The sequence below is a fragment of the Ornithodoros turicata genome, chromosome 2 (genome assembly GCF_037126465.1).
Source record: "Ornithodoros turicata isolate Travis chromosome 2, ASM3712646v1, whole genome shotgun sequence".
Lineage (NCBI taxonomy): Eukaryota > Metazoa > Arthropoda > Arachnida > Ixodida > Argasidae > Ornithodoros > Ornithodoros turicata.
The window spans coordinates 58,215,443-58,235,601 of NC_088202.1; the positions used below are offsets into that span (position 1 = coordinate 58,215,443).

At 45.3% G+C, this 20,159-nt stretch overlaps 2 protein-coding genes across 2 annotated transcripts; one reads left to right on the forward strand and one right to left on the reverse strand.

The window, feature by feature from the left end:
- Positions 1-13,344: 13,344 nt before the first annotated feature.
- On the forward strand, positions 13,345-15,681 carry LOC135383551 (uncharacterized). The gene is made up of 6 exons (XM_064612966.1): positions 13,345-13,461; positions 13,526-13,685; positions 13,817-13,980; positions 14,135-14,343; positions 15,078-15,414; positions 15,524-15,681. Exons 1-6 carry the CDS (start codon positions 13,346-13,348, stop codon positions 15,621-15,623), a joined length of 1,086 nt encoding a protein of 361 aa, XP_064469036.1. The 5' UTR covers position 13,345; the 3' UTR covers positions 15,624-15,681.
- A 1,009-nt stretch (positions 15,682-16,690) lies between these two features.
- Positions 16,691-19,612, reverse strand: LOC135383553 (uncharacterized). The gene is made up of 6 exons (XM_064612967.1): positions 19,349-19,612; positions 19,119-19,290; positions 18,995-19,039; positions 18,887-18,937; positions 17,385-17,420; positions 16,691-17,194 (listed from the first exon to the last, which is right to left on the reverse strand). The coding sequence occupies exons 1-6, from the start codon at positions 19,491-19,493 to the stop codon at positions 17,122-17,124; spliced, it is 522 nt and encodes a 173-aa protein (XP_064469037.1). The 5' UTR covers positions 19,494-19,612; the 3' UTR covers positions 16,691-17,121.
- Positions 19,613-20,159: the final 547 nt, after the last annotated feature.

Here is a 20,159-nt window from a genome sequence, read left to right on the forward strand (position 1 = left end):
GGGGCAGGTGAGACGCTTAGAAACTGCGTCTTCGGCTCACAGCCGAAGACATTTCAGCCCAAGATTCCCGTTCTCCTTCGTTCCGATGAATTTGAAGTGCTCTCGATGATCACGGTACCTCTGACAGAACGGAGGCAACTTTGCTCGGGCTGTTCTTAGTTACAGCTTCACAGACGGCGTCCGCGCCCGAGGTGGCGTCGACGCCTTCAAACTCGCCCATACTCTTCACTACCGCCAAGGCCGCCAAGAGAGCGGCGAGGAACAAGGAATATCATGTGAGAGTGCGAGTGCGTGAGCACGTGCAGCAAGGGCGAGCAGGAGTGGAGCTTGTGCCGGGTGTAGTGATGGTCGAAAGATTCGATACTATCGATAGTTTTTGACTATCGATTGCCCAACTATCGAGTGAACCGGAATTTCTATAGTATCGCGATAGTTTTTCGGACTATCGATAGTACCGTGACATAGGTGGTGCACTACACCGAGCTCCACGTCACTTAAGCCAAGCCCATCCAGCATACCGAGCTTCACGTCGCTTAAGCCAAGCCAATCCAGCACACCCTCTGAATTCGCGTTTCGCTCCTGTCCGTAAACTATCAATATTTTATTCACTTCATATTTAAAATTTTAGCTTGTGTCTTTTCAAAGCGAAACTTTCTGCGAAAATTGCGTTTCGCTCCTACAAACTACCAATAGTTTGTTCACTCCATATTTAAAATTTTAGCTTGTTTCTTTTGAAAGCGTGAGAATTGCGCTTCGCTCCTGCAAACTACCAATAGTTTGTTCACTCCACATTTAAAATTTTAGCATGTTTCTTTTGAAAACGAAACTTTCTGAATTCGCATTTTACTGTTGTAAACTCTCAATTGTATGTTGACCACGAATTTAAAAATTTACTCATGTTTCTTTTAAAAAGGAAACCATCTGAGTTCGCGTTTCGCTCATGCAGGCTATCGCTTAGTCATTCGCAGTTTAAAAGTTGAACATATTTCCGTCGGAAACAAAACGTTCTGAAGTTTTTCGCATGCCGTTCGACGATTGCACTTCGCTCGTGATTGACAGCTACCTCTCGAGAAAGAAAAGTGAAAGAAAGAAAAGAGAAAAAGAAATATGATCGTGGGAAATAAAATATGAAGTTCATTAAATAACGGAGTACACTGCTATAAAGTTGGCATTTCTGATTGTCACAAACCGTATTACTGTGGCAGTAACGTAAACTACAATGGTTTGACAGCGTATAGGTTGCTTTGAATAACATTAACCACAGGCATAGCGCACAACACTCCACGAAACCTTTTTATGCTTTGTTGGAATTTAAGCAGAACAGAAGTTCCCATCCGTTTTTCGGAACAGCTCCTCTGTTTTATGTAATCCTTCTTTTTTCTTTTTCATGCTAAAAGGTGGGAAACTATTTCAAAAATATCTACTGTGCAACCGTGCAACGTAAAAGTATTTGATTAGATTGATAATACAACTGGGAGAAGTGACTTCTACATTTTTGTTTTCAATTTCGTGTTAGCGCCACGAAGCAACTGTGGCTATGAGCGGCGTACAGACGTGGACAGATGGAGAGAAGAGAGGGCAGCAGGTAGAAGTGGAAGACAGACGGGTTAGTATGCGTACTGGGCCGACTTCAAGGGGAACTGTGCCGACATTCGTCTTGAAAGTCTTCCGGAAAACCCATGGAAAACCCCGGACAGCACACCCGGTGCGGGGATTCGAACCCGCGTCACCTCCCAGTCAAAGCGTGGAAAGCGGCCATCCTAACCACTATGCCACGGGAGCTGGTTTCTACATTTTTGCAGGTTTGGATTGGGTCCAGCTCACTATCGATAGCTTAAACTATCGGTAGTTTTGAACAAAATTATCGATAGTCAAATGAGTAGTCATCTCAACCATCGATAGTACTATCGATAGTGTTTGGGTTACTATCGTCCATCACTAGCCGGGTGTCAGCTAGAGCCTCGACGGGTTACTGCAGCTTCTCACGCGCATGGAGGATCCCTAGTGTCGGCGCGCCCTTCGCGCCACCTCCTGCTCGGCGACGTGGTTTGGTCGTTTTTACTCAAGAAATACTCAAAAAGACAGATACAAGTTACTGAAAAAAAAAGTTACAGTTAGAAGTGCGTGATTGAAAATCTATCTAATATTTCCTCAAGATACACAAAAGTATCTCAGTACACGTACTCAGACACTTTTACTAAGTTACTTGACAACCCTGGGTGCGTGTCGTGAGATGCGCGGTATGCGGGCGTGCATTGCCCTGTAGGAGGAGGACTCCTTTGGTGATGAGGCCCGGCTGCTTTTGCTTCAGCGCCTTATGCACATCCCTGAGAACATGGCAGTAATATGCACTATTGATGGTGGTACCACTGGGCAGAAAATCAGCATGGACAACTCCAGCGTTGTCCCAGAAAACCGTCGCCAACTTCTTGGGAGCTGGCGAGCCCGGATGCTTCCACTGTTTTGATGCGCGTTTAGACTCAGGAGTGAAATGGTGCACCCCCGTTTCATCGCACGTGATGATCCGCTCAAGGAACGGCTGTCCTTCAATGTCGAAACGGTACCTTAGCTCTCTGGATATTTCCAGTCTTCTCTGCCGGTCAAACACGGAGAGCTGCCTCGGGACCCAACGGGTACTAAGTTTCCGAAGCTGGAGGTGTTCATCAATGATAGTGGTCAACGTTCACACAGAAAGGTGCGTTTTTCGAGCCAGTTCGAGACATGTTATCCGTCTGTCCTTGAGGATCAGACGATCCACAAGTTGGATGTTCTCAGGGACTCTGACACTGGGCTCTTAGCCGCCCCGGCCGGGATCGTCCTGCACTGATGTACGGCCGTCTCGGAACCGTTTGTACCACTCAAACGCTTTGCTGCGGCTAAGTGTATCGTGGCCATACTGAGCCTGAAGTATTCTGTGAATTTCAGATGACTTTACGCCTTCATTCACGAGAAACTTCATGACAATTCGCTGTTCGATGTGCACGCTCACCTCGTTGTCGGCCATCTTGTCCAGCACGTGTCTTCTGTTTTGCAAAAACTTTGGACCACCACGTGTTGAACGCGGAGGGCTGTCGCGTGTGAAAATGACGAAAAAGAAGTAGCGTGAGCCATTTCTACACTCAGGAGACAGAAAGTCCCTGATTGACTTGAACACCCCTCGTATTGGCGATTTGAGTGTGTTCTCGCTTTTTTTCTTTTTCGACTATAGTTTCCTAGAATTTGGTCGTTTGCAGCTGTGTTTTGCTGGAAGAAGAAATTCAGATAAGAAAAAAGCACCCAGGCTCAAAGAGAATTGGCAACTTCTGTAAAAGAAAAGTAGGGAAGACAGGCCATAAAGACGGGGAGCGTCGAAAACAGAGGACACGCACAGCGTGTAACGCGGGAGCAGCATTTCTCAGAACGTGCGACGTTTTCCCGTGTCCCGGGAATCGGTCATATACTAATTAACGCGGCTGCAGCCGCGAACAGGAGGGTTCTCGGTTCGGGCAGACTCTGGACCAAGTGTGTTTCTTTCTTATAATTTAATAGTTTACGATGACTGTTTGTCCCACGGTGGATGGTGCGTTGTTGCCGAGACAGTCGTTGTTCAGAGCTCAGAGAGTAGTCCAGCAGTCTGTGAGCCAGAGCACGGCCGCACAGCATCGCGGCCGAAGAGCCTTGGAGGCAACCCTTTAGGGAAGGGCCGACGTGTATGGGGAATACGTCACGAATTGGTACAGTTAAGACCAACGATGCAAGTTAGTCCAGTTAAGAAAGGGAAGGTTTTGTTCAGTTTCATCTATGCGTGTAGTGTCGTGCTCTGTATGAAGCAGACCTGGTATTGACGTGAGATTCGTCGGGTCTCTCCGCCGTGCCCGAACGTTGTAAGCATCGTGCACCTCCCCTACTCCGAGGACTTCTGCCTTGCCAGATAAGAACTTTTGATTGACTGTCATTTTGAGAGTTACCGCGAGTATTACCTGTGTGGCCGTTGTAAGAGTCACCGCGAGTGCTACCTGTGTGGCCGTCGTAAGAGTTACCGCGAATGTTGCCTGTGTGGCCGTTGTAAGAGTTACCGCGGGTGTTGCCTTTGTTGCCTCAGAACATCAATTGCGATCATGTTCAACAGATGCCGCATGCGTCGATCCCGTCGTATGAATGTGTATATAAGTGAGAAAACATGTAAGAGTGAAAGTGGGATGACTGAGAGTGTGGTTGGTTTATCCCTTCAGATGACGCACCCTTGGAAGTCGCTACGAAGGTGTCTGCTACTAAGTCGCTGCTTAGCTCAGTTGGTAGAGCCCTGGACCGGTAATTCAGAAGATGTGGGTTCGAGTCCTACAGGTGGCTAACAACAACAATAAATGATGACGATGAGATGGGGCGTTTCACGGCGGTGGTGCGGTACAGGTGGCCAACCTTTTCAGTGACTTCCGTCTTTCATCATGATAATAGTTTTGCACTTACGGCAATCGGTCAATTAAAGAATGTCTACCCTTTCCCTGTATCAAAATCAGATACGGACATGGCGTTTCGTGTCCTGGCGACAGTGCCCTGTGAACACGTCATGCGAAGTAGCACACTTTCCTCTTTTTACTACTAAAAAAAAACATTCCCTGCAAGAAGCAAAGTGAGGATGCAAATCCCGCCAAAACCTGCCTGTAAGAATACAACACACGCTGCTCAATCTCCGTGCATGAAATGGGAGGCGAGGCCTCACGCCCTGAGACGGAGGGGAGGGGGGACCTGCCCCTATGGGCACCACCTTCCAACGTCCCTGATGGTGGTGACGGCGTGCTGTCCACGAAAACCAACCAGGTCACCGCCACTGATACCTGACAGTGGACAAGACGCGGGCCCACGACTTCATTGAAATGGAGTGCCTGCGCCTGAGTTCTCAGTGGACTTCAGGGGAATTCTGCAATGTTTCGAAGACCCCATAAAATATTTGTTGAAAACTGGCCTTCCTTACGAGAATGTCGTACACCAGAAAATTTTCCCCCTGTAAATGCGCCACGCTGCTTTTTCTTTTCTTTTTTTTTTTGTTCTTCTTCTTCAACCTACTTGCTACATTCCTGCAGAACTCTTTTAATGCGTCCATAGGTTTGGAGCAGAATCGTGTTTTAAAGGGACTATGAAATGATTTTTTTCGCACTTTCTTCAGAAAGGAAACATTTTTCTGAGTCTAGAACCAAAATTTTACCTTCGTCATGCAAGGAGTATTCTCGGGAGCAAATTTAAACGAAGCGGCGAGGGGAGTACTGCTGTCGCAGCGCTGTGGCAAGCTGCCGCGCGGAAACACAGCGAGCAACTTGGCGGGACCACGGCCCGGTCCGCGACACGTCATCGTGACGTGTCGCGGTCCCGCAAGGAGCATGCGCCGTAGGATCCCGCGTATGCGTTTATCGGGAGTGGAAATCTCCATGACACCAGCCTCCGGGCGATCGTCGCAGTATATCGCAGTCGCATCCTGTGGTTTTCGCCGACATGCCGAGACGATGTTGGATGGTTAGTTGCCCTAATTCACGTCAATACTTGCCGGGCAATATGTCATATGCTTCCCTGTGACGAGACGGACAGCTTTTGACGCCACGAAGCAATCGGACCACCGGAATGGAAAGACGGTGCGGTGCCATCGACTGCTCGTGTTTGTAGCGAACATTTACATGATTGCGATTATGAAGGGGACGCTGAATCTCTTCAACGTACTGGATAACGAGCTCGGTGTCGTTTGAATCAAGGTGTAGCACCATCACAATACGTTTCTTCACCGGGGAAAGAACATCCACCTAAACGGCGCAAAAGTGTGAGTACTTTTCGTTATTGGTGCTAACAAACATCTCTCAGTCCGTGTGGTTCAAATGCTATCACATATGTCAGGAATGCGTAAATGGGTTAATTCTGATCTGCGTGACTTGAAATCTTGCGGCCGATTACGGCACACAAGAGGGAGAGAGAGAGTAAAAGAAAGACGAAATAGAAGTTACCGAATCTAGTCAGTAAACTCAGGTGGTACACTGTTGATAAAAACAGACTTCGTTTAGCATGATCTTAGAAACCATACTTCAACAGAATATTTATGTAATATATTGAACATATGTATCGGTTCTTTTCTCTTCACTCATGTGCTTTCATGTTCATGTTTACAGGTAACTTCCTCAGCGGAGCCTGAAACCCCCAGGCGAGACAGCATGATCACTGCAACCCGCTATTCAGAGCAGATCAATGTTGTGCAGACTCCTTCCATATTCCTCTTTGCAGCATTGTCTTGCCTACCATTCGGGCTCTGTGTGTGTGTTTTTTTTTATTATTTGATTTCAGTTTGCTTCAGCATGTGCACAAATATGATATTGAGGGGGACATTTTCTTGTTTATACCTCAATAAGCTAGGAAAATTTTACGAGGTGCACACTTTTGTTCCTGATCTTATAATCACTGTTCGGGTGGATTACTACATCCATTTACATTCACCCGAACTATACTGTGTTATTCATTTTCTTCTCTCAAACCAGGGCGACCCATGTGTATGGCAGCTGAAGTCTTTCACCAGGGTAACATGCACGAAAAACTACAGCAAGTGCTCTGCAGCTCACCTTTAAAATAAATTAACCTAAGTTTGATGCAGTATGTCCTCAGGATATTTTGTTCCTGCTACAACTCTGCACTTTGTTTTACATTTCCAAAAATAACCTTACCAACAATTACCATACCAGTACTTGCTCTGGGCATCCTGTAAAGCCTGTGCAGCTCCTTTAGCCCTTATTTACTGGTAACATTGGTGGCAATACAGCTGTGTGACAGTGTAAAACAGAATACATCCTGTGTTATATATGCATAAAAATTATGCATGTGTAGCATATAATGTGTATATGTAGATGTTACAGTTATTAGGTCTTATGTATGTTAGTTATGGTACTATTTGAACTATGAAATGCCGACATTTCAGCTGTTTGAGCCTGGTGCCCTCATCCTTGATACATATACAAGTGGGTCCACATCCTCGGTGGAGCCTGCACAGCTGAGGACTCTGTCCAGGTGGCAAATTGAACAGTTCTTTTACAAAGAAGGCAGATTTCTGCCAGAAGACCAAAAGCAGTTTATTTGAAATAGTACCAATTTCTTCTCGTTTTTTAATTGCAAAATATAGGGCATGTTACGTGACTACTGGGGCTTTTTGCTTCTTTCCAGGTACCTCAACTGATGACTTCAAGCCTATGTAACACAATAGCATAAGGTGGCAATGAAGCAGGCGAGCTGGTGTCGTTGGTTTGCGTCCCTCAGTCTCGGGGATATGGACGTATTAATAATAATAGAAACCTGGTTGAACAATAAATTTGTAAGACAACAAACAGTTCTCGGAAATAAATACGATGTGCAAAATACTCTTACAGAAGACGCTGCAGTTGAGTTTCTTTAGGCATGGTTCCTGTTAATGCTAACTGTTCAGATTTACGACGTGCTCAACATTGAATACCTCATAAAACACAAGTTCTTGCGTGAAACATATTCTTAGGCAAACAACAAGTCCTTCGACGGAAGGAAACACAACCAGCCCGTTCCGTCTGTAGACCACGAAATGCAGAGTAAATCAGAACCGCTTGAGAGCGCGATGTTGCTTTGAATAATAATAGTAATGATAACGAAGAACACGAGTTGAAATACAGTACAACAAAACATTACACTACCCAGTCTTGTACGGTAACTCGTGCAAACAAATCGAGCAACAAAGGGAGACAGCTTCCAAATATCGCAGTCGCAATCCACAACGCACTTGCTTTGTTGTCAGACTGACAACACGTAAATATAACTGCAACGCCAGGCATCCACAAGACACTTTCCATTGGTGACGACGATACAACCAACACAACGTTGCGGTGAATTCCTAGAGGCCACGTAACTCGACAGCAGAAACCTCGTAGTCACGGAGATGCTTGGCTTCCTTGTTGTGAACGGCAGCCGAGCAGAAAACGACTACATTCGATGAAAAAGTGCAGCTCACACGTCATACCTGCCAGCGCAAGTGCAGTAAACGATTCACACACAAAAAGCTGTTCATTATAGCGTGTATCCGAACGTCAGAACGCCTGCGACCAAGGCAAACGTAATTGTTTACCCCTCAGACGCGACCAAAGACCTTGTGACCTTCTAGATGCGATTGGCTGGAGCCAGCGGCAGCGGGCCCAGCTGCCTATGGCGAGCATTACTTGCCGTTGCGCAACACCGGTGACGTAAGGCGGGTCGGAAAACAGTCCGTTCAGTTGCTCAATATACAAGAGGATGCGCGCGGGAGGGGAGGAATGCGGACTTCAGACGCGCGCTTCTCACAGAGTGGAGCGATTTCGCCCAGAAAAATTTCTGGCATATTAGTTTCTCGGCGGGAAGAACGGTTTCCAGCAAAAAAAACTGTGGGGGTTCGGGAAATTTCATAGTCCCTTTAAGCGCTCAAGCACAAGACCATGTCAACAATAAAAAAACGACATGAAAATTCGCGCTCTAATAGTCTAATAACTGATTCGAGTTATGAGCGATAACTTGTAGGGTTCCGCGTTTTCGGCATCTATATCTCAGGAGATTCGGGGGTGTTTTTCGGCACTTATGTCGCTTCCGAAATTCGGATATTTTCGGCATTTTAAATCGTCTGCGCAAAAAATAGATGCCGGAAAGTCGGCAGCTAAAATATCAAGAAATGCGCAGCTTCCCAAACACCGCACGAAATACAAGATACGAAATAACGATGGAAGAAAATGTTTTACCCGTTTCGAAATTTGCTTTATTTCACAGAGCACAATTTACAGCACATTTATACACATTAATTCCGTTTAGGGCTTATTATAGTACAAGCATGAATACATCGTAATTTTCATCAGACATGGCTGCTCGTTCTTTACGGTTCACAAGACGGAATTTCGAAAAGGCTCGCTCTACGTTTACACTCGAGACTGGAATTGCTGGGATTTCCAGTGCACATCTTGACAGAACAGGCCACGTATTCTCATGCGATGCCCAAAACTGTGGTGGAGCAACAACCTTTTCTGCGGGGAAGTACAGGGCGTACTCAGAAAATTCCTTACGCAAATAATCCATAACAGACTCGTCACGAAGTACAGTGGAAACACTTCTTCGTAGAGAATAAAACTCATCCTAAGTTCGGATTTAAGATTTGGGTCTAGGATTTGTGCGCGGTACCAAAAGGAGTCCTCGCCATATTTAAGATCACCCTGCACGTTCCTCTCAACGGAACCGAACCATTTGCTCTGAATGGCTTCGTAATATTGAGAAAAAGCTTCCAGTGTAGATGTGCGCAGTTCTGGTTCTATGGTGTCCAAAAGTGTCAACACATCAAATCCGTAACTACACTGCGTGGTATCGGACCATCTCGAAAAAAGCGCAGGAAGCCGGACGGCTAAGATGGAGTGAACATTACAAACTCGGGTGTGTTCTGATTCCATCGTCTTGATCACCTCTAACACAAGGCCTGATGACTCCCTCAAAAAATTTAGCTTAGTAAGAAGCTCTTGCATTTTATCCGTAGTATCTACCATGGCACGTATCTTCTTGCACTTTTCTCCATTCGCTTCTGCACTTCTAAGGAAAGCAACGATGGGGCGCCAAAAACGAAGGATGTCGCACAAGGAATCATAAAATGTAAACCATCGGGACAGGCTTACCGTAGACAAGTACTTCGGCTCAATGTCCATGCCCTTGCACAACTTTTAGAACTTTCGCCTGAGTTCACGAGACCCTTTCAGCATCGCGGGCACGTGAACGACAAACTCATGTGCAGTTTCGAAAATGTCCATGCGAAAAGCGTGCCCAAGAGCATTGTTCCAAAGGGGGCAGGGGTCTTTTATGTGAAGTTCTCTGTACTCTGAGTATGACTCCTTGAGATCGGTATGTAGCTTCGACATGTAGGAGGCTGAGTCCGTCACAATCGTAGCTACGTCCTCGAATGACCTGCCGACTTTGCACAGTGCCTGCTGTATCACCGCTCCCACTGCCGTAGCGTTCCACTGATCAATCACCTTAAGGTGTAAGATCACTGCCCTGCGTCCAGTCACAGCCGACGAGTCGTGGTATGTCACCATCACAGACACAGCCGGACGTCCCTTGAGATCCGGAGATTCGCCAACAGTGATGCATAACGCGTGGCCTTCCATCGCTGCTCGAATGACACAAATATCCTTCCTGTGTACCCCCGGAAGATATTTCCTGTAGAACTGATCACTGCCAGCCGTGGTTTGGGCTGCAGGGCACCATCGGCGAAAGAGCTGGCCTAAGGGTCCGTCGATGTCGGTCAGCGGTATTCCGGAGTAGCAGAGGGCTCGGCAGAATTCGTGAGCGATGTCATTAGCGTCGTCTTTGCTGTTGCGTGCACGTGTAATTGATTCTTCCAGCGACGGCTGTCGTGCACAAGCTGAGAATGAGACCACATAGACATTCGTTAGAGAACTAGACTATGCTAAAAAGCCAGCTTGTTCAAACAGCATGACCAGTACACTTTAAGAAGGAGTTGACAACTTATCGCCGGCATCTGTTCGCGCTCTTTTCAACTTCTGGTGTCTTGCAGAGCTCACAGGTTCGGATAAACGCAGGGCTGTTTTTCCAGATTCACTTTTGAGCGCTATCCGGCAATACTTGCATATCAAACAGTCGGTGCCTTCCACAGCCGATACTTCGAAATCAGGATATTATTTGGCGTAATCAGTGAGGGCCTTTCTCTAGCGTCCCATTGCCAGGCCGGGAATCTTACGTGCGCGTTTCGTGTCAAATGTCCTGACAATAGTGCCAACGAAACCCAAAAAAGGAAGGACGGTTGCACTTTGGGGGTCGCCACTGCTTGTTGACCAATGCGAGGCATGGCCTTGATGTCTCACGGAGGGAGAACAGCTTGCTTGGAGCACGACCTGAACGCCTGGAATCTCCTTTCCTTTGTTGGTGGGTTCACATACATTCTGAACCTCCTCTGACCTACTAACGAAAGGGTTACACGAGATGTTTTCGGTTGTACCAGAGGCTAGTGACTCTTCAGCGCAGTATAATCCGCTTTCCACGTGGAAACCAAGTGGGTAAAAACGAAAATGTGACGCTCCAAAGTTAAAAAAAATGTTAAGTTGGGACTGGCATTTTCGGCATGTAGCACCAGATGCAAAGGTAAAATTCGGAATTTTTCGGAATACAGTCAAACTCCTTTACAACGAAGCTCAGGGGACAGCAAAAAAAATTCGCAGTAAAGGTATTTTCGTTAAAAAGGATGTCCATTATTGGACCTATAGGCTCCAGGGGGACCGCAAAAAAAAATTGTTGTAGTGGTATTTTCGTTAAAAAGGTGTTCGCTATAAAGGAGTTTGACTGTATTCCGAATTTCTAGAAAAATATTCGGCGGGTGTTTTTCGGCACCCTACGCGGAACCCTAGCGATAAGATGTAACCAGGGCCGGCAATAGCGGGGGGGGGGGGGGGGTAAGGCGACTGCCTTTGGCCTCGCGCTTGCATAGGCCCCTCGCACGGAGCCCGCAACCGTGGATTACTTTTTTTTTTTTAATATCAAGTATGTACTTAGTCGCACGCGTGATTTTCGATTGAAACAGAAATGAGAGAAGAACGTGTTATGTGCCATTCCGTCATGTGATGCGAAAAAGTCCCACTTTTATCCGCCAACCCTGGAAGCTATAGCGAGGATTTCGCACCCTTCTCACTTGCTGCCATTTCCCGTACTGCTAAAATCTCCCACTGGGTAGTTTCATTTCAAATCAAACAAGCCGTGACACTTTGCATTTCTGATAACGGCGAAAAAAATTGATGTTATAGCTATTGCCGAGCAAAGAAGAAAGAAGGCATTTCGGAGTTTCTATGTCGCGCGGTTCGTCAATGAGGAGCGACGGAAGATTGAGCCTTTGAAATTGAACGTTCGTTTGGCGCGAGTTTGAACGCCGCTACCGTTGGCGTACTGTGACCTACCACGGTCAAACTTTTTTTACTCGTTCTCTGGGTCGTCCGCAACTAACGTTCATACTGTCATTGCCATGCAAAATTTAGTATGCGTGAAAAATTGGCAAAGTTGGCTCTTTGCGCGAAAATCACTTAAGTTCTGCGCTAGATCAAAAATCATCCGCGATAGCGAGAAAGACGAGCTGCACACCATTTTATTACTCGTAAGACCTTTCTAATGGTACCAAGCTCTTTATTGTATCGTTCGCAGAACGGAAAGGGCCGGGGGGACAATTAAACCATACCCCTGAAAAATGGAGCATTTCGCACCCCTGTAGTCAAAAAACCCCACCCGAAACATGCCCTCATATTTTTATATTTTGCAAGTGTATCCTCGGACAGTCCGCAGAAAAAAAAATTGGGATTCGACTTTCAGGTGGAGAGCCGCTGGGAATTTTTACGTGGGGTGTGTTATCTCACCAACTGCTGACAACCACACTCGTTACAAAAGAGTCTTTGACGTCTCAACGCTTCATCCCCGGCTTCCGAAGGCCACTTCCTTCTGTTTGTTCCAAACCTTGCCCAGGCTACATGTCTGGCGCCTAGCCGAGGTGTCCTTCGCTCTCGGCTAAAACAACAACGGAGTCAAAGGTGGGGGCTCAAATCGGATTACAGCACGTCATGTTTCCTTGGTTCCTGCCGTCTCCCACCCAGCTTGCTGTTCATTCTGAAGCTTCGACTCGACTTCGACGCCGACAGGCGATTTTCATTCTGCCATTGCTTGACCTAGAGAACTTTTCGTTGGTATGCAGCAGTGAGTTGTGCACCATGGCATCTTCCTTACAGCAAAGATCGTGTTTACTGTCCAGACTATCGTGTGATCCACAAGAAGCAAATTCTCCGCACGAAGGATTTCCGCTGTGTTACAGACATCGGCGTCGAAGCTGTAAAGGTCCATTCACACATGCGTTTCTAAAAGCGGCGCCGCCCAAGCGTTCGCGTTCGCGTTTTCGGTAGCCTGTCACACATGGGAGGAGCGCATCCGCAAACGCCTTTACTCACTCACGCGTATTCTCGAAGGGCACGACACTCATCGTACTTCGTAGCCATCTTTTCGCAAATATCCAATCCAATCCCGGTTTTCAAGATGGGCTCTCATGTTGAGCTGGACAGTGAAGAGGAGTTGTCGACAACAATTCTCCTCGCCTGTTCTACCGCCTCGGCTGCAACAAAAACGAAAAAGAAGAGAAAGTGGTGGGTGAGTCCGTGTTTACGGGAACGGAACAGCGTAGGGCAAGCCCACCACCTCCTTCCTGGTTTGCGGCGAGCGAATGACGAGGTCTACTATCGAGAGTGAGTACTGGTTGCTTGCTCAGTGTAACATGAATGTAACAATGTACCTGTAATGTTAAACCAAACTTGTGTTCAGCTTCTTGCGCATGCCGCAAAGAACTTTCGATTCATTGCTGAGTTTGGTGGCGGACAAGCTACGCAAGAAGGATACCCGGTGGCGACCATCCATCAAGCCGGACGAAAGGCTTGCTGCCACTTTAAGGTATCTCTAAATAATTGTGCGATGCTTCATGAGATCGAATACAGTGATGTGTCATTGCGTTTAGGTTCTTAGCTGCGGGCGAGTATATATGCAGCAGCTCATTCAATTTCCTTATCGGAAGATCAACGTTGTGCGGCATCCTGTCAGAAACATGTCAGGCCATTTGGGATGTGCTTTTCCCTCTTCATGTGACTTCTCCCGCAACAGTCGACGAGTGGATGAAGGTTTGTAGGGTTGCGTACATATTCTTGAGGCAGTTTATTTTAGTTTAGGCAGTTATTTAGCCGTTTAGTATTTATATTGTCATCATCATCAGGTCTTGCTTTTATATTTTTGGGTTTCCTCTCTACTACAGGTGGTAGCTGGGTTTGAGGAACGGTGGAACCTCCCTCATTGCATTGGGGCAATGGACGGGAAACATATTGTTGTTCAGTGCCCTGGCAAGTCCGAAAGCGTGGACAGAAATTATAAAGGAACCTTCAGCAAATGCATGTTCGCAGTTTGCGATGCCTACTACAGGTAACTCCCTTTTGTTGAATGGGTAACATTCAGTCAAGCACCTAGATTAGTGTTGGTCATAAAAGGACATTCCTACCATTTTATACGCCGGTATTCTTTGGTATCCTTCAGACATGCATAGAAACTTGAAGAAAATGGATGTATTGCCTTTCAGATTTATTTATGTGGAAATAGGACACCACGGAAGCCGTAGTGATGGGGGCATCTTTTCAGAGACCTCTCTTCTGAGTGACATTGTGTCTGGACGAGCCAACATCCCCCCAGCAAGCCCACTTGGAAGCCGTCCAGAACTTCCTTACTTTTTTGTAGGAGATGAGGCATTTCCCCTAAAGACGTTCCTTATGCGACCGTACCCCAAGAGAAGTATGTCAGATACATTTTTATTTAATAGTAAACTGCGTATAACGTAAACAACAAGAACTAGCCAAAGCAGGTCACAAACATATAAGCCTCCAGCACCCAAGGATCAATGATCGAACACCTCTGGAAAAACGTGCTGATGCCAGAACCTAGATCCTTCTGATTTACGGCCAGGTATGCTACTGCCTGCTACACAACAACAGCAGGACTCTCATCTGAGTTTAGAGTGCCTCATGTAGAAGAGGGACAGACAATGAATCGCACTCTTCCCACTCTGTTACATCTTACTCACTCATTCAGACATGTGGTGATTCTTGTTGTTTATGTTGTTACAATATGTTGCCCTGCCTTGTGTCTGGACTGTGCGACTGAGAATAATGTAAGTGAGAACGGAAAGAGGATGATTGGTTGTCCGTACCCCTTGTACTTGACGCACCCTAAACTCAGGAGAGAGTCCTACTGGCATAGTGTAAGGGTAGCACCCCTGACCGGGAATCAGGAAGGTCTAGGCTAGAGTTCTGGGTTCAGCACCTTTTCCCGAGTCTTTCTGTTTCAATTGTTTGTTGCATACGTCCTATGCAGACATGCCATTCTATAGGTGACGGCGAACAAGTGTGTTGCGTTCATTACCATACTTATAGGTGAAGATTAGTGGCTGTTTGTTGAGAAGAAATGTGTTGGGACATGATTCATTGGAAAACAAGAAGGAAATTAAATATATGATGATTTCTGTGCAGGCATGACATCGATGCGGCACAGGATATTCAACTACCGCCATTCTCGGGGTAGGAGGATAATCGAGAATGCCTTTGGTGTTCTTGCTCAGCGGTGGCGAATCCTACGCCGCCCGTTTGCAGCCAAGGATGCCAACATCAGGCGAATTGTAGCTGCATGTGTAGCGCTGCACAACTTCCTCCTCAGTGAATCTGACTCATCGAGAGCATCCTACTGCCCTACTGGCATAGTGGATCGGCAGGGCACTGAGGGTGAAGAAGTGCAAGGAACTTGGAGGGCAGACGAAGCTCAAAATCCAGCACTCGCACACTTCCCGAGAACAGGTCTGCGCTGCACAAGGTATGCAAAGTGTGTGTAAATATTTTTCTGTGTCACTGTGCAAGAAGCCTTACGACTAGGCATTAAACATGGGTGACATTTTTCACATGGTGACATGGGTGTATTGTAGTGCCGCTCATGAAGTAAGGGAGCACCTTGCTGATTACTTCATGGAAGAAGGTGCAGTGCCCTTTCAAGAAGACAAGGCAAAGAAAAAATGGGGTACTTGAGCAGAGCGAGCTGACACACTGTTACAATGTATTCAAGTTTTTGTCCAGATAAATTTTGAGAAACTTGAGTGCATGTTGTCTAGTTAAGCTGGCTGATCAATTAATGTGGACCACTAATCCGTGTTATGTTATAAAAATTGTTGTTCCTTTTTTGTAAAGGTGTGCAAATATTGAGGGGCAGCAACATATCACAAGCTGGCAGCGTCTAGTGTAGAAATCCATTTATCAAAATATTTCTTGTTATAATATTAATATACATCACAGATGGCATATCACAAACTTTGCTAGTGTGGGATACAACAAAGTAAACACATGTAATAAGACACAAGACAGCAAATAAGACACAATAATACAACAAATAACACATGTAGTAGTGCACATGCTTATTGGGACAGACAATTCACAATAAAAAAGGTGGCATCGTAAATTGAGATCTGATGCCTCACTCACAGGGGTACAGTAGCCAACCGATTTTCCGGATTTGACAGTGACACAAACAATTCTGAACAATACAGCAGTGTAAAAAATATCATGATCACTAAATTAAATCCATAACTTAAAACCCCGAGACTAGAGGACAACACAGACAAGGTCTGAGGGAGACCTTGTCTGTGTTGTCGTTTGTTCGTCCCTAGTCTCGGCTTTTTAAGTTGTGGATCTTACCACCAGCTCACTTGCTAACTCTCTATCCTCTCGTACTAAATTAAAGTTTATTTCACCCCAATTGCATTAAAGAGGTCTGTAGCTGTGCCCTGACGCATGCGGCACGTGCAGTGACGTGACTGCCACATGTGCACGATGTCTAAGGTCGACAGTTGTGGACAGTCAGCACGATTGTCCTAGATGTGACGGCTGCACAAGCAATTGTCACACAACTTACTGGCCATAGTGTCTAAAGCTGGTGGGCAGTGAAAGTCGATTAGCATCCCAATTCCCCAAAGTGCGGCACAAGTTCAAAATGGTTAGTCATAGTTACAAAAATGGTCCTACTGATGCTTCTCCGCAAGTGTTTTATATGAAAAATTCAACCTTTGACCTGACAAAAAAATAAATAAAATAAAACAACACCAAAAATGTATTATATATCCTATGGCGAAAGTATTCTACCGTACACTGCTTTGCACAGCCTGAGTGCTGTGTAACTGATTGTGACCATGTGACAGTTGGTCAAAATGAATATAACACTTTGATTGTTAGAAAAAATAGTCGGCACCTTGATTCCTCGCACTTCGTGTTTTTTTTTGGTACCTGTATATGACCTCTTCAATTTCATGTAATGCATCTTCTTGGTCATCTTTATGCAGACCACGGATCTTCACTGCAATGGCCATGCACTGCACATATATGTCGTCTGTTGGCCCATCAGCTTTCTTCCGGCTTTCCTGAAGGTCCTTCAAGTTTTCCAAACAGAGCTTCATTGTGTCATCGTATTTGTTTCCCCTGGAACCATATTTCTTTGTTATTTTATGTATTTTCTCTTTGCGTAGGAATTCTGTACTCACTCTTTAGAATCCTTGCTTCTCGATAGCTTTGGCCTTTTTGCTTGAGGTGGTGTTTCCTCAATGAAGGACCTGTTTTTGATAAATGAATAACACTGTGTTAAGTTAACGTTGTGCGAGCCCTGCTATAGTGCTCACTTGCAGTGTTGCTGTTACGAGCGCATACATTGCACATTCTATGAGAGTGTAGTATTCAAACTGAATCAGTCTTTTCTTCTTGCATGCAAACAAAGGCTAACGTTGCATGTATCGGCATACTTACACAGGATCATCTGCCATGTCAGTGTCAACTGCCAATCTGCCAAAAAAGATAGAATATCCATCATCCATATATGTTCAGCTCCATAAAGGTCCAAACTTGAATTTAATTTACTTCTGTGCACATGTGCCATAGTATCAATGTATAGGTGTAACTTAATTGAACAATACATCAGATAGAACAGAACATTAAGGTCTCTGTATACAATTTGTGAGGCCTTACAAGTAGTCGTCTCTGCACACCTTGTGAAGGTGCCTTACGCTTTGCACAGTAAACATTCTAACTTTGCAGACGAGTGGGTGGTGGCTGTGTAGGTATTGTAGATTGTTAGTAGGCTCTTTGTGATGACTTTGCAGTCCTGATGGTTGTGTCAAGGAAGCTTTTATTTCATTTCATTTTTGTTTTTATACTGAAGGGTGTTACAAACTGGAAAACACACAGCAAGAAGGCTCATGGTAAAAACTAGTGTCGGGACATCGTTTTTACAAATATATGCATTGCAACAACTTTATTTTTAATAAGTATTGGAACTGGAGATATAAGTAAACAGATTATAAAATGGTAATGAGGTAGTCTCTCTGATGAAACGACAAGTGAAGTGCATTCGTTATATTTCACCAGCATCTTATAACACATATAAGGTCTTGTGTCATATGGTCTTCCATATTTCAAGTTTGCGTACCATAATTTAGTTTTAGTATAGTATGGCAGTTTAAAATGCATGATAGTAGTTTGTTCTACATGTTGGAATAGTTAGAAGATTTTGCATCAAGGCTCCAGTGCTAACTGTATTTGTTCTATAGGCGAGTTCAGTGTGTGGTATTATTTGATTGTGGATGAGTCTATGACTTAACAGCATGGCATGGAAATGTACAAATTTGGGTATGACATTTAGCAACAGTATTGTTTTTCTCTGTGTAGTGCACAAAAGTTTCTTTTTGCTGTTTAGTTTTGCTCCAGGTGTCCCATACGCTTGATTGCTATGCCAGCTTACCACTCCCAATGTTTCTTCATTCAAATAAAGTTGCTGTTGAGTTTTAGTTTGGTCTGTTTCTGTGTGAAAATGTATTTGCGCAGTGCATCTTTACCCTGTTGATTGTACTAGATGTACTGTTTTGGTTAGATTGCGCTTGGAGTGTTCAAATAGGAGGTCCACAGCATGGCCTGTGTCAGTGAGAGTGATACGTCTGCCTAGATAAACTATAGCAGTAGGTGACATGGTTTTTTGAATATTTCTACGAATGTTTTTGAAGAATTTCGGATTCTACAGGCCATAATCTATTTAATCAGTAAGTAATTCATAAAATGAACAAAAGTCAATATACTACTAAATTGAATTTCACATTAACTGCATTTATTACATTTCTCTTCCTTCCACTGCTATATATTTCTGTCCTCTTTTCATTGCTACTTTTTGTGCACTTTCATCACATAATAAATAAATGATAAATATATAATATTTAAGTGAAAGGTTTTCAAGGTAAATTCTGTGGATATCCACTCACTCTGTTTCAGCCTCTCCTTGTGAACTTTGCAGTGGTGATGAGCACTGTGAACTGCATGAAATCGAAATAATTCATAATGCTTCTTTAGAAAAGCCTTGAGCTCTTAGCCTTGAGCTCTGGAGGTCTGCAGCTACCTCGACATTTGAAATTATTCTGCAACGGGTCATATTTAATATCGGAACGCATATCGTGCATAACAAGCATCACTACTCGGGAAGCATTTGCTACTCACGGCGCATCGTCCGTAAACGGGCCAAGCACGCTGTGCATCAAGTTGAAATGGGGCCATGTAACTTTCTTGACTTCTTTGGCCCCTGCTCCGCTCCTCGATCTCTCATGTAACGCTTGGAGGGTCTTCTTATATTTATCTTTTGCGTTTTTGAATTTACTGGCACATTGCTTGCCTAAAAAGAATCCACACGTCAACAAATGACATCGAAAACGAATGTTATTTCGACATACCGCTGATCCCACACACCTCTCCGATCTTCGTCCACGTTTCGTCTTTCAAAAGAGAGTTTTTGAAATCAGGGTGCCTCTTATTAAAGAGGAACTCGTGTTCTCTTATACAATCCAAAAGCTTTTCCAGCTTAAAACTGCCCGCCATCTTAACTTGCCTTCCGAATAGCTCGGGAATCCACTCCAAGAAAGGTGCCACAGGAAGCTGACGTCACTTCCTCGGACATTCCGATTGGCTGGGCGAAAAGGCGTTTTTGGAACAGCGCTGCGAAGTTGCAGCATGAAGCGGTTCTCAAAAAGCGTCTCGAAACGCCGCGCGACGCTGCCTCGCGGTCTCAGAACCGCGCGGTGCCGCCTCAAGAAACGCATGTGTGAATCCAGCTTAAAGGCTCTTCTTCCTTCCGAAAACGCCAGGAAAGTGAAAGAGAGTGATTACATCTGCAGAGCTTGTTTTAGGTACTTTAGTGAGAAAGTGAGCGACCCTGGACCAGTGGATTTGTCGCCGACAACCGAAAGAAGCTCGGAAAATGACCAGTACGTTCCTCAACCGGATGCTGTCGATGACATCAATGAGTATGGAATGTCGGCAGGAATTGATGTGACTCCAGTGAGGTCGAAAAGACGGTCGGTCCAAGCATATGTGAAGCGAAAGTGCGTGGAAATACAGGAAGCTCTCGACAAAAAAGCCAGCCGCAAAATTGAAACCGCCTTCGGTGTCCCAGTTCCCGGGACCTCCAAGAGTGAAGGGTGTCAGTCGTGCAGCGAATGGATCGCTAATATGAGAACCGCGTACAACATGAGTGCGTCGTTACAT